We start from the raw sequence: 15,310 nt of genomic DNA on the forward strand, positions 1-15,310 counted from the left end.
TGACACCCCTAGTATATATCTTTTTTTTTATATTTTGTTTTCAATTATTATTATATACTCATCATTAACCACTCTATTCTGGAATTGACCGACTAATCAGCAACTATCTAATGATTAACTAATATATTCACAAACTGACATGTATTAATCATTAAAGAAACAGTTAACTACTCTGAGTCTGCACTGAGTGCTCATAAGTGTCAAAATAGAAAACCAGATTCAAACATAGGCAGAATGGTTCCAGGTGCATGTTTATCATACCAGAATGTTAGGACAAAGGGATTCAAACCACAAACCTTTGGCTTGGAAGGCATGGTCTTTCACCACTGGACTACAGCCTAGCTCAAACACACAGCACATGCAACAAGTAAAATAGATGTGGTTAAGATGAGGGTTTTCTTAACCCTGACCATACCCTAACCCAATTGATAGGAAGGGGGGGCGGGTGTCAAAATAGAAAACCAGATTCAAACATAGGCAGAATGGTTCCAGGTCCATGTTTATCATACCAGAATGTTAGCACAACAATACAAAACTCACAGCAACAAGTAGACCAGTGGTTTATTGATAGTATTCTGTGACATCACCACACAGACATCTTGGTCTGCTTGTAATCAATTAACAGGTGATTAACCACACAGCCAATGAGCTGTGTGTAGTGTAAAGTGCCATATTGGTCGGAAATGCATGTGACATCATAGGAATACTATGAATAGACAAGTCCAAGTGAATCAGTTGTTATTAAGCTTTATGAAGGCTACTTAAACAAGATAATTTAGGATAGATATAAATGTACCAAATGTTATAGCTATGTTATAGCAGACGTTTTGTCATTTCTAAAAAAATAGATTTTTCAGGTTCGCACAACATAGTATTGCATAAGGAGTTGCTCATAATAACTCTTTTTAAATCTTTAAAGTATTTTAGTTGCTGTTCTGGGTATGGCATTGCATCCCTGAGAAGGCTACATCGGTACAGCTGGGTTTCATTCAGGTTCATGTGTAAGGATACTCATTCTACAGTGGGTGTTTATATGATATACTGTGCAAATCTATATTTTTTAATCTCTTAAATTACATAATATTCCTTTGGTTTCTTCAGTGCGGTTTGCTGATATGTCAAAGAGATAGTTACACAAATAAATGACAAAACTCATAAGCAAACAGAAATGGTGAAGTGCTGCTCATTTCAGAGAGATACCGTATTGCACAGACAGATGAGATCATCTTCACGGTGGAAGAGATTTCTCCTGCTGGAGCAGGAGTGAGCTCATCTGCCAGGGTTAAACAAGGTCGTGAGCCAGGGGTGAGTGAGGTCGTCTGCCAGGGGTGAGCGAGGTCGTCTGCCAGGGGTGAGTGAGGTCATGAGCCAGGGGTGAGCGAGGTCGTCTGCCAGGGGTGAGTGGGGGTGAGCGAGGTCATCTGCCAGGGGTGAGTGGGGGTGAGCGAGGTCATCTGCCAGGGGTGAGTGAGGTCATCTGCCAGGGGTGAGTGAGGTCATCTGCCAGGGGTGAGTGAGGTCATGAGCCAGGGGTGAGTGAGGTCATCTGCCAGGGGTGAGTTAGGTCATGAGCCAGGGGTAAGCGAGGTCATCTGAGCGAGGTCATGAGCCAGGGGTGAGCGAGGTCATCTGCCAGGGGTGAGCGAGGTCGTCTGCCAGGGGTGAGCGAGGTCGTCTGCCAGGGGTGAGTGAGGTCGTCTGCCAGGGGTGAGCGAGGTCGTCTGCCAGGGGTGAGTGAGGTCGTCTGCCAGGGGTGAGCGAGGTCATCTGCCAGGGGTGAGCGAGGTCATCTGCCAGGGGTGAGCGAGGTCGTCTGCCAGGGGTGAGCGAGGTCATCTGCCAGGGGTGAGTGAGGTCGTCTGCCAGGGGTGAGTGAGGTCATGAGCCAGGGTGGATGGGGGCAGATCAGGGCATGGTGGGGCAGGGCAGCAGCATCAGCATGAGACACAGAGGACTGGGGCTCAGTGCCAGCCCCGATGAGTCTCTCCCTACACACACACACACACACACACACACACACACACACACACACACACACACACACACACACACAGGGGTCAAACCAATAGAACTGGAAAATAGAATGCCCATTGGTCACACTGTATTTGGGCGTGTCACAAACAAAAGGCAAAGTAAACAGAGTTCCAGTTTAGATGATGCCGTCACACTTAGTTTCTGTTGCTCCATTAAGACTGAATGGGAGGAGCTGCTTTGTAAGTGTGGCAACACCTGATTCCAGCAATTCTGGGTACATGTTGTGTTTCAGAGCTGTTAGCTACATGTTGTGTTTCAGAGCTGTTAGGTACATGTTGTGTTTCAGACCTGGCTACATGTTGTGTTTCAGAGCTGTTAGCTACATGTTGTGTTTCAGAGCTGTTAGCTACATGTTGTGTTTCAGACCTGGCTACACGTTGTGTTTCAGAGCTGTTAGCTACATGTTGTGTTTCAGAGCTGTTAGCTACATGTTGTGTTTCAGAGCTGTTAGGTACATGTTGTGTTTCAGACCTGGCTACACGTTGTGTTTCAGACCTGGCTACACGTTGTGTTTCAGAGCTGTTAGCTACATGTTGTGTTTCAGAGCTGTTAGCTACATGTTTGTTAGCTACATGTTGTGTTTCAGAGCTGTTAGCTACATGTGTTCAGAGCTGTTAGCTACATGTTGTGTTTCAGGCCTCTTTTGGTATGGTATGGTGTTTATTCTTAATCCCCGAGGGGAAACATGGTTTGCCACCAGAGCGAGAACAGATACAAACAAGAAACAGTAACATACAGCACAATAACAATAATACAGTGGAGAGAGAGAGAGCCTCACAAAGCAAGGCTAGCAGTGTTCATTAAATAATTTTACAGAAGCAGGAACAAAAGATCTTCTAAATCGCTCAGTAGAGCACCGAGGCATCAAAAGCCTATTACTAAACGAACTGCGCAGGGCATTAAATACATTAAACAAAGGATGGCCTTCATAAGAAAGAATAGAATTCAATTTTCTCCTTGTTCTCTTGGCTATAATCATCTCCAAAGAATCAGGGGGAAGGCCAATCACTGAGCCTGCCTTTTTAATCATTTTGTTTATCCTATTTTTGTCCATGACAGTGAGGCTGCCCCCCCAGCAGAGCACAGCAGACACTAGCTAGGATACCTTGGTAGAACACATGAAGAAGTGACCTGCTGATGTCAAATGATCTAAGCTTCCTCAAGTGGAAAAGTCCAGACTGGGCCTTCTTGAACACAGAATCTGTGTTCTTCTTCCAGTCCAGCTTACTGTCCAGGTGGACACCGAGATACTTATAAGACTGGACTATTTCTACCTCCAGCCCTTTAATAATGACAGGGGAGACTTCTGCCTTCTTCCTCCCAAAATCAATAACTAGCTCTTTGGTCTTTTCAACATTGAGCAGTAAAAAATTGTCATCGCACCAGGAAACAAATAAATCAATCTCCTTTTTATAGGCCCGATCGTCACCTTTGTTGATGAGACCAATAAGAGCAGTGTCATCAGAGAATTTCTGCATATGACACATGGCCTCACTATGTCTGCAGTCCGCAGTATAAAGAATAAAGAAAAAAGGAGCTAAAACTGTTCCTTGAGGGGCTCCAGTTTTTGTCCAGATGATATCTGATACAGTGTCGTCCAGCCTAACAAACTGAGGTCGAGGCACAAGATATCTCATGCACCAGGCGATGGTTGAATTATGCAATTTATATTGAATCAGTTTATTTGCTAGAATGTGTGGCTGGATAGTGTTGTTCAGGCTCCATCTGGGCCCTTCTTGATCTAACTTCGTTCTCTCTCTTTCTTAAAAAAAAAAAAAAAAAAAAACGAACCAACCTTGTACCACTAACCTAAACTTGTACCACTGTTCCTTCAGAAGTTGTAGTTGTCATAGACTGTGCTCCATAGTTGATTGCTCTATTGCTGACAAAAAATGTGTTATTGTAAGTCGCTTTGGATAAAAGCGTCTGCCAAATGACGTAATGTAATGTAATGTAATGTAATGAAGGCGCTCGAAAAATCAAAGAACATTTCCCTAACAGAGTTTAAATAAACGTCTTACAAATAAAGAAAAGCCACTGTCAAATCATGCGATTTAAGTGAATGTTTTGAGCTTTGAGAGAGGTTTGTTCATGTTTACCCATTTTGGTGGATTGTCCCAAGATCATACAAATGATGTGATTTTTGTGAACTTAAAGGCCCAATCCGTCAAAACTCACTATTACTGACGCCGGTGGCCGTTAGTGTAACTGCAGGCAGCGTGTGAACGAGCTGACGCGCGGGCACCATACTCGCACGCGCACAAGCAGTTGCCTGGCAACAGCAGAGCTGTTCGTTGCTTTGTAACGTTAACTCATAAAAGTCACTTGAAAACGGCAACCTGGACAATTTATCGGTCAGATCAGCCTCGAGATGCCCAGGAAGGATTCTGGATGAATTAGGGGACGTTATTGTGGCATGTTTGGTCGTGTTTTGGCTTGCGTTGACTGCGGGCAAGTCGATACTCATGTTAGCAAAAGCCAGGAAATAGCCTGCTCCCCCTGTATGTATGGTAATGCCTGGAGTTGACCAAACTGAACAATCAAACAATGTTTCATAAGCATAACAGTAACGTTAGGCATATTTAGGACTGTTAAATTCATTATCCACACAAGACGGTAACGTTATTAGTGGGGCTGGTGGTAATTTCTATAAATGTAAATGAATATTAGTTAGCCGCGATTAGCATCAAGCTAATGCTACTAGTATGTGCAGTCCCACTGCAGTCAGAGCCTGCTGGCTGCGGGAAGTGGATACTCATGTTTGCACAAGCCAGGAAATAGCCTGCTCCCCCTGTGTGTACGGTACCGTCAAACAATGTACCGTAAGCATAACAGACAGTAGGCTAACGTTAGGCATATTTCCGACTGTTAGATTCATTCATTATCAACACAAGACAGTAACGTTATTAGTGGGGCTGGTGGTAATTTCTATAAATATAGCTAAATCTATTAGTTAGCATCAAGGGGAGCGTGCCTATGTTCCCACAGCCCTTTCTTGACTATTTTATAGAGCAGCAACGCGTTGAAAATAGAACAGTGGCGTAAAATAGAGCAGCGCGTGTGCTGCGCGTTGCATGCTGACAAGCCACGGCCGGTGTGAGACTTTACATTAAATATAATTGAATCTAAAAGGCGCGGCGCGTTTTTTTGCGCGACATACATGTTCGGTGTATTTTGGCCTTAAGGAGCTAAGTTTAGCAAAGGACGTGTCAAAATTATGCCAGAGAACAGCACATGTCCACAAGCCAGGGCTACTAGCAAACAATCAAAATAAGATTAATTTTTTATTTATTTAAATAAATAAAAATATTGCACTATTTATGCAGTTAACTCAACCTTTATTGCACTATTTATGCAGTTCACTCAACATTTTTGTGCCAGGAACAGGCAATCTGCAAGTGCTGTCCTTTGAAGACTATTTCAAGATTTATATTTCTGGCGCCAGCAACGCCAATGGATCTTTTCTCCTCTCGTTTCATGACGGTGGAAACAGAAATTCTGAACAACTAAAACCTTTCCTCCACGGTTTCCAGGGATCAAGCTTCCATGAATAGCAGCCATCTGAGCAAACACTGTGGACCACTCAGCACCAATGGGGCATGGCCGCGAATTACGATCAAAATATAAGGGGGTCGTCGGAACTACACCTCTCCACCAAATATCGTGAAAATCCGTGCTGTAGTATTTACGAAATTGTGCATTTGGTTTTTCAAACTGTCGCAATAGAAACAACTATGGACGGATCGTGATCAACAAAAAAGTGTTCCACGCAACACGCCTTCACCAAATTTGGTGCAAATTGGAACATTCTGCATCGAAACGTTTAGATCACATTGTGTTTTGTTATTTTTTGTGGTTTTTTGTCTCTTTGACCTTACTCAGTCATTCGTAGTGATGCATTGTGTAAGTTGGATTGTGAATGCCTTTTTGATTCTTCATTAATACAATAAAATAAAATTAAAAATTAAAATGCACACAGACAAAGAGTAAGTAAATCTTAGTAAACGTGGGAACATTATGAGAACTAGTGCAAACCACTTCTTGTAGTTTAGGGGGCTGGGGCCAAATCTGATATGGATGAATTGCTAACTAGTGCTAGTCATATTGTGTATTTTTTCATGATCATGTGTATTCTTGCATGATCAAAGGCACACAAAACTTTGAGACTGGTGTGGTTGTGCAACAAGACTATTGTTGGGAAATGTGGGAACACAGGGCCTTATTTTGGAAGAAAAAAAAATCTAAGAAATGTGGGAACATAGGGCTGTGGGAACATAGGGCTGAAATCTTAGAAATGTGGGAACATAGGGCTGTGGGAACATTGGGCTGTGGGAACATAGGGGTGACCCCCGCATGAAGCTAACGACTCACCACCGCAGCTAAATGCAGTCAAACAATAATGTTCCATGACCATAAGCATAACGGTACTAACGTTAGGGTTGCATTACTTCACACAAGACGGTAATGTTAGCAGAGTTTCTGACCAGGTGGTCAGATACTTGTACTACGGAGTGACAGTAAAAATCTTGAAAATCCATTAGCAAGCAGCTAACGTTATCTGGTCAAAACCACATTACAGTAGCTACAAGCAGCAAGTTCCCTTCATGAACCGAAAACACAGTCCTGACTCTAGTTTCCCCCCCGATGTCGGTCCCATTGCTGCTGTCTGGCCAGACGGGCTTCATTAGATAAATATTTATTTATTTAGTCTGGACTTTTTCTGGAGTCGGTGTTTGTTGTTTCCTTTAGCTAGCAGCTAGCGACGAGCGTAACGTTAAAAGCTACTTCAGCCATTTCCTGTTAGCGTCTAGACAAGAGACAAGCTCGACGTGAACGCGCGAGACGTCACATCCTCTAGCTGTGGCGGGAGATGCTATCCACTTCGAAACTGCGGTTTTCCATGTATCTTCTGAACGGCTGGTCGGAGAGAAACGCCCCTGGTCGCCATTTTTAAGTGACGTCAAGGCGCATTCACTCAGTGCCAATAATAAACACTTTGTGCACATTTATTTCTCGCCAGAACCAACGGAATGGGCCTTTAAGTACATGTTTCTAATTTATCAACGGGCTTTTTAATTTATTTTTTTAATGATCCAAGTTGCAGTGGTTTACCTCTGAAGTCGGCAGGCCTGTCCTCCCAGGGTGACAGCACAATACCCAGGGCTTTCCACTGGTTACCTGACAGGGCTGCTTCCTGTTCAGCTGTTACTGCCACAGCCTGCTCATAGGAGAACATGCTGATCTGGTTCGGGTTAAACACCACCTGCAGAAGGTGACATGAGCCAAATGAGGGGAGGCACGAATTGTCAAGATGAACACACCAACATAGATAACAAGACATTTCGGGTCCCAGAACAAAAGCTGAATAGAACTCCATAGACTTGTTTTGTGGAAGTCAGGTCAGTGTACAGTAAACTAGTAATAATAGTCATTTAAGACTTACACTAAACTGCTCAGGTGGTATCATTGAGATAGCCAGAGGTGTGATTCCTTCAATTTGGTCCCTCACCAAAGCTGACATGGACATATCTGGAAGACCAGCTGCACAACGAGAAAGTGAAGTAGCATCAATGCTCCCAGAGCTAAACAGCCACCAACATAACTGAGTGAAAAATCACATTTAGCAGATGATCACAGAGAGGATTGTTCATATCAGGGTGCTCAACATGAGGAGAGTGGATGTGTCTTACCTGCCAGAACTCCAATCTCAATGAAGACATCAGTCTTCCAGTTACCTGTGGGTCCAAATGCAAGACTGTGTTGCAGAAGGTCGACGAGAGCCAGCAACTGGTCTGGTGAGCAGGACAGCCTCAGCTGACCCAGCCACAGCACAGCCTTACTGCAGCCACCAGGGGGAGACAGCAGGTCACACAGTAAGTAAAGGGGACAGAAGTACCACAGGAATGAGTCCGGACCTGGATGTTAACACTTCCGCCTCTTATGTGTAAAAGTCAATGGGATTTATGTGTGAGGATTTTGGTTGAATGCTTGAAATAAGGTCTGTGGTTAACAAAAGTTTATGACTTTTATGATTTTCAGTACAGAAGCGTAGGCTACAGTGTAAATGAAGCTACAGTGTAAATGAAGCATACAGTGTAAATGCGTTTTTTTATGAGATTTTCAGAAAATGCTTCAACAGTCATAAAAGCGGTCCTCATATATCTACACACACACACACACATACAGTACATATAGTGTGTGTGTGTATATATATATATATACACACACACATACAGTATATACATATATACACACTATATATAGATCTTTTTGTGAATGTACAGCCCATTTTTAAACCAGCAGTATTTATATATAATACTAGTATAATAATATTATACTAGTAAATAGATAATAATATTATAGTATAATAATATACAATATAATAGTATAATAATAATAGATATATATACACATACACTAGGGTATTCACGACTACTGAATTTTAGTAGTCATCGACTACTTCCAAATAATAGTTGACTAGTCGATTAATACCGCTGAAGATATATTTTTTTCACACAATAGAAATGATCAATTCTCATCAAAAGGGTCTCAAAAACAGCCAGTAAAGGGTTAACTTAATGTAGGCGGGACCAATGTGGAGATATGTGAAATAGCAGAGTCCTGATTGGCTCTGAGAGGCTGTTTACAAATGAGCCATTACACCCCAGCAGCTTGTCTGAGTTGGAGATAGCGACTGTTTGACTTCAGTAACAACATAGACGAGTCTTTCTGTCTATTCACCTTATTCACCACACCCACTTTTTCTCTCTTCCGCGTTCAACGCAAACGTATTTGTTCTTCCGGTTCAGCGCTAGTTGCCTACTGTGGCTAATATTAGCCGCTAGTTAGTTATGTTATATGGCAGTAAAATGCCACTGAATGACCAAATTGATATAACTTTTAACCATTTCGAGTAACACTGTTTCCATACGGATCACCAGCGTTATTTTGAATCCCACATAGGTTACGCCTGGCGCAACCTATGTGGGTTTCAGGACAAAACAGTCTCGACTCCACTAACGTCATCTTTAGAGCACAATATTCCTGGAATGCAAGTTTAACTAAACAGTTACATGTCCTCTGCATTCTACATAAAATTAAGATATTACGGGTTGTTTTATTTTGTATGTTACATACTTATTGGCCAAGATATGTTAGTTTATGGGGGAGTAATTCTGCCAGTTTAGGAGGAGAGTGTGGGCGGCCATCTTGCCTGCGAGGTTTTTGGCAAGTCTAAAACGGAAATACTATTACGAAATGACGTAATGCGGAAGCGTCCATGTGTGGGCAAAGAATAAGGTGAATAAGTACCTTCAATTCTGTTGATTTAACATGGCGTCATGTGGAAAATGAGTGTTCAAACAAATCTATGTTCAATTTATGTATTTATTCTTCACCACAGATGAACGATTAGTTGATTATGATGCATAGTGTCGACTAGTGTTTTTTTGTTGACTGTGAAAGCCCTAATATACACGTATAAACACTAGGGCTGTGAATCTTCACTAGCCTCACGATTCGATTACGATTCAGAGGGCTACGATTCGATTCGATTCGATTATCGATGCATCTCGATACATCTTAAATCAATGCATCACTTTTTTCCCCCAATATTCCCCAATGATTTATTTTTTCTCACTTTCTTTTTTCTCACTGCGTGACTACTTTTAAAATAAAAGTGCATTTGGAATTGCATTGTATTATGATCCATAATTAAAATAAACAACTGCATGTACTTCCATTATATTTTATTTGATTATTAACACATTGACTGCCAGCCGTTTTTTTTTGTGCTGTAGGTAGCTTCTGCCAGGCCGTTTTTTGAGGATTCTGGCTCATTTTACAAGAGCCGAGGATTATTTTCTGCTTGGAGTTTGTGAACACGAAGTTCACAAAAGTACTAATAGAATGTGTACTAATGAATGTCTTTCTCTGTCTAAAAGAGTTAGTTTGTAGAGTTAGTAGTTATGTAGATATTAGCCGTTGAGTACAGCATGGTTTCAGCTGTCTGAGAGTGAAAGCTGAGATAATCGCAGTTTTGTGAAATTCAATCAAACAGGCAGAACAGTCACTTTAACCATTTATTTTTGGCATCAGTGAGAGATCAGACATCCAAACAATATAGTTCCGAACGCCCTCTCCTTCAACTCCTCCCTCCGTGGGCGTGTCTAGTGGCTTTCAGCCTGCGTTTGTCACAAGCGAGTGCTCTGCTGCTGCTGCTGCGAGTTTGAGCAGCCTCCCTCCCTGGCAGCGAGTTTGAGCAGCCTCCCTCCCTGGCAGCGAGTTTGAGCAGCCTCCCTCCCTGGCAGCGAGTGTGGATAGGGCTCACTCGTCTCTTGGGTTTGAGAGCCCCGATGAAGCCCCGTGCGACTCTAGGCTTTATGCTGCCCACCCAGTCCATTTCTGGAACCCCCCACCGCAGCAGCGCGAAAGCGTCCCCGCCTACAGTATGAGAATGAGGCTCGTTCGTTTCTGGGTTTTCGGAATGCGTGCGATTCTGGCCTTTCTGCGGGCGTTTCAAAGTGTGTTTCACCCATAATATATTATGCAAATTTGCAATCCCCCGTGTGCTGCTGCTGGCGCGGCCCGAGAGCGGCGAGTCTGGTGACTGATGACTGTAAAATCGGCAAGCCATTTCCTTGAGAATGGAGGAAGCAGCCGCGGGAGGCGGCTGCTTTTGGTTGACTTTCTCTCTGTCGGGAGGGCACCGTCGCCACCTAGCTGGTCGGTAAAATAGATTATACACATTCTCTTCCTCCAATTCTGGGATAGGAGACGTAAAAGGGGTTGATCGATGTCCCACCGTCAAAAAAAAAAAATGTTTATGTAAGCCGAGATATCTCGTCCTTGGCACTCAACGGTTGGATCATGTAAGCCGAGATATCTCGTCCTTGGTACTCAACGTGTTAAAAAAAATAAAAAATAAATAAATAATCGATTCTTGACATTTGTGAATCGATGCAGAATCGTGCACGTCCGCATCGACGATGCATCTTATAATCGATTATTTTTGACACCCCTAATAAACACACACACACACGTCTCACCTGAACTCCACAGCATTGAAAAAACGCATCTCTGTTGTTTTAGCTCCACACACGATGTATCCCATCGCCACAAAAGTGCTGGAGTCCAGCTGTGAAGGTTTCTGCTTGGTGGCGTTTAACAAGCGGCTGAACAGCACAGCCAGCTAGGATGAAAGCCATGGAGAGAATGAGTGAGCGTAAAATAGCCTCAAACAGGATTGTAGGTGGATGTATTAGCAACGTACTTGTACCTTCACCCTGTATTGTATAGCATGCCAGTGCTACTTGTACAATTTGTTTCAGAAAGCGAGTGAACACACAACACAGTGGATGTAATATGTCTCCGGCTATGACCGAAGCTGATACCTGTCTGTCTGTCCAGGTGTTGACTGATCCCATGGCGTAGATACTCCTCAGCTCGGACAGACGGAGGGTGCCCAGCTCTGCTTCTGACATCTCCACCGCTAGTCCACCCAGCTGAGCGACCAGGGACGGAGACATGGAGCGGATGTGGCCATGCACCTTCATGCGCGTGTTCACGCATACACACACGCATGCATGCACACACACACACACACACACACAATCCCAGAGAGACCCCAGTTAAAACATGGCAGACATTTTAGCGACATTTCACATCCATAAAACCATATTCACCAACTTAAAGGAGGACTTACCTCCAAAACACTTTTTTTCAGCTTTTAACCAATATATATGACTTTGGGGGTGATGTGTGAAGAATTCTGGTCAGAATTTCCACATTTGACACCAAACTGTTGCCATTTTACCATTTGTATCATTTTTCAGCAGCATATCTGGCATAAGCGCCCTCTTAGGGTCAAAGACTGCTTTTTTTTTTTTTCTCAAATGAATGGGATATTTGACACGTCATGACGTCATGGTGAACCAAAGACTATGGGATTTCAAGATAATTGCTCCCCTACCCCCCCTGTACCCTTTCAGCTCCTCAGAACTCCAAGCCTATTCTTATTGAAGTTTGCTCTTAAAATACTGAACCAAACGTTGTCAAAGTTGGCACATGTCTTAATTATAGTTAGTTTCCCGCTGAATGTGTCACTACTTTATTAATATCTTACCTGAATAAGCTCGAATGATGATGTTTATATTATCAGTCCGAGTTGGAAGCACTGTCTCAAGCCCAGGCAGGTGGGAGCGGGCAGGAGAGAGTCGTACTGTAACCTCATGGACGAGCCTCAAGCTCCGGGGGCGCGCGGCCGCGCGCAGCAGCAGCTGGGCTCTCTGTGCTCTGAGAGCAGAGAGCAGTCTGATATTTCCGCAAACAAATAGCGTCGCAGTTTAGCGCACATGTAAAATATAACGCTATACTACGACGTGACAACGTGACAAAGCTGGTCTAAACACATCGGCTGCTGTAATATCGTCACTGTGTACAAGCAACGGGGGGGGGGGGGGTTGACTCGCTGTGTGTGTGTTTTGCTGTCTGGAGCACTTTCTCCAGTGCTCTCTGTGCACAGTCTGACATTTCATTGGAAGCACTTTCTCTCGGCCAGTCAAACGGGAGAGTCTGCTCTGCTCGCTCATGCACCCGCGGGGCGCGCGCACACTGCACACAGCAGCAGTGAGAGGCGGGGGCTTTCAGTCAGCAGAGCAGAGCAACTGGCTCTGTCTGTGTGTGTGTGCTCCGAGGAGGAGAAGAGCTCTGTCCTGCTCTGCGCCCTATGAGGAAAAATCATAGGTGCTGTAAATTTCATCAAGAATCACGAAAACCCCCAAAACGCAAATTAAAAACGGATTTCATTGCGCGGTTTATCTCTAGTTAGACGAGGGAATTACGTGGAGAAATCTCGCATTGTGTTACCCCAGAGCGAGAGGTTTGTCCTATTGTGGGTGTGCTGCTGTTAACGAGCCCATGTCACTTTGCTCCCGTAACGTAGTTTGAGTAGTTTCCATAGAGTTACATGGAGAAAAATAATTAAATTTCTAGTTCGCCACTGAATTACCAAATTGATATAACTTTCAACCATTTTGAGCAAAGCTCTTTCCAAACAGGCCACCAGCGTTGGCTAGTTGCTGATATTTATACAGATATGGCCCCTCTCAAATAAATTATTTTTGAGGCAGTAGGCAAACTGTAATGGCGTCGATTTCCGAAAAAAAATCTGGACTTCAACACAGCCAAAGAGTCCAGTATAGACAAGAGCATATGTCATTTCTTGGTTTTTTCCATAGGTATTTTCAAATCACTGTTCTAATACATATCTAGGGGGTAAGTCCTCCTTTAAAGTCTTTATTTATTGTTTTTGAAAAGCGTAGCAAACAATATACTAAAACAATATATTCTTCCAACAATAAGAAATCTATTAAATCACCTTTGTACATTTGTACTACATGTTTTGCAATTAAAAAAAGACAGGGCAGACGCATTAACAACTGGATTTAGGAGGGGTTTCAAATGTAAACAGGAAGTATGGAAATGTCCCATAGGGAAGAAGCCTGGAATGAAATGCATGTGTGATGTGACGTGATGTGATGTTCTCACTGTGGTAGTTCCTGCACGATGGATCGCTGGAAGAGAGTCTCACCTCTTTGACTTTCTTGAGCAGCTGTTGGCGTTCGTAGGGTGTAAGGAACGGGTCGTGGCCCATCAACTCCAGACAGTTGGAGAAGTCCGATGAAGACATGCTGCTCAGACTGTGCGTGGTCCAGGCAGAGGGAGATGTTGTCTGCAGAAGTGCACAGCTAGGAATCAAGGCAGGAGCTGGCCAAGGACAAACAGGGACATGGATCAGACCAGGGGACTCTGCAGACATCCAGCATGTAGCACAGGCTGTGTCTTTCATTGACTGTTATCTTTGTCTTACGTTGTTGTGTTGATTACATCCAGCATGTAGCACAGGCTGTGTCTTTCATTGTTGTGTTGATTACATACTGTAGTGTTGAGTGAAAATATTTCTCATTATTCTGTAATGATAATTTGGGAGCAATTTGTTTGGACCACCACACGGCTTCCCCCCCCCCCCCCCCCCCCCCCCTCCGGCTCTGGCTGATGGCCCTCCAGGCTTATCACCTTCCCCTCCCCCTCATCCCCCAGGCTATAGACAAGTTTCCCAGCGCTGGCCTAGGGTGGCGCCATAGCAGCCTTATATGTCCCCGGCTTCCGGTTAAGTCCACATAGCGTCCACAGCAGCCTGATGTTGCCAATAAGCTACGACTTAAATAGAGACTTATTACATCATATGTTTTCCGCCCCCTGTATGTTGAGTGTTGGTGAAAAAGAAAAATATAGCAGACGCTTTCTTTACTGTAGAGCGCCGTTTAAAAGCTGCACAACAAGCAGCATCAGTCCCGCCGGCCAGCGCTGGACCCGCTGTGAGGAAACACACAGGAGGAAACCGAAATGTCAAAACAGACATCCCTTGCTAGGCCAGTCCTTTTTTTTTAATCGAGATCATGCAACAAGTAGCCTACTTCAGCCGAGGCCAGCAAGACGGCAGGAAAGAAACAGAAGCGTGCCTGCCGCCGTCAAAAGCAAAAGAGACCCGACGTAGGCTGTCAATTTAGCGGAGGTAAAAAGCCTTTTTACCTACTCGGGCGAATCAATCAATCAATCAATGGCTCGCGCTTGTTGCCCGACGCTCGTATGATGAGGAGATGAATCAAAATGCTTACCACCAATAAAGCCACATGCGAGCCGAGAACGAGTGCAGGAGAGCTGACGCAGGTGCCAGGTGTGGAGTGGGAGAGATTAAGGTGCGTAGCCTATTGCTGGAGATTCAAGTTGTGCGCTGTCTGCACTCTGCACTGACACTGTCGCACTTATTACTTTTAGCTGCGTTGTTTTTTCATCAAGGCAATGTCCAGAAGATATGGGTTCATGAATGTCTGCAAATGTAGATAGATAGGCTACAGTAGGAGTGTGCATGCATGTTGTCTGTTTCAATAACGAAAGCGTCCTTACCGAGAACGACGTGCCGACCAATTAAATATTCTTGCTGCGAAATCGGCCTCTTAACTCATTCACCGCCAATGACGTCTTTGACGTGTTATCAGAAATAGCCCTCCCCGCCAATGACGTGTTTGACGTGTTTTTGTTTTTATTACTGCAGGGCGTAGTTTAAACACTTCCCCAGCCTGTCACATGGTATCAGGTCCCTATCATCTAAGACAACACGTGAACAAACACATACCGCAGCTGTTGTTTTGAAATTGAGCAGGAGGAAAAGCAGAAAACTGGTAACGCTTCCTTGTGCAGACAGGAGAAACGCCAT

At 43.9% G+C, this 15,310-nt stretch overlaps 1 protein-coding gene and 1 long non-coding RNA gene across 2 annotated transcripts; both read right to left on the reverse strand.

Annotated features, from left to right (window-relative positions):
• Positions 1–483: 483 nt before the first annotated feature.
• LOC310785488 lies at positions 484–7,239 on the reverse strand. The gene is made up of 2 exons (XR_014553176.1): positions 7,147–7,239; positions 484–1,988 (listed from the first exon to the last, which is right to left on the reverse strand). It is a non-coding gene; the product is annotated as an uncharacterized lncRNA (long non-coding RNA).
• A 514-nt stretch (positions 7,240–7,753) lies between these two features.
• On the reverse strand, positions 7,754–13,829 carry LOC310785120 (stereocilin-like; the record flags this gene model as incomplete). Its single annotated transcript, XM_083646101.1, has 5 exons — positions 13,625–13,829; positions 11,427–11,582; positions 11,082–11,224; positions 7,791–7,873; positions 7,754–7,758 (listed from the first exon to the last, which is right to left on the reverse strand). The coding sequence occupies exons 1-5, from the start codon at positions 13,721–13,723 to the stop codon at positions 7,754–7,756; spliced, it is 486 nt and encodes a 161-aa protein (XP_083502227.1). The 5' UTR covers positions 13,724–13,829.
• Between the last annotated feature and the right edge of the window lie 1,481 nt (positions 13,830–15,310).

The sequence above is a fragment of the Poromitra crassiceps genome, assembly GCF_964638095.1.
Source record: "Poromitra crassiceps genome assembly, chromosome: 11".
Lineage (NCBI taxonomy): Eukaryota > Metazoa > Chordata > Actinopteri > Beryciformes > Melamphaidae > Poromitra > Poromitra crassiceps.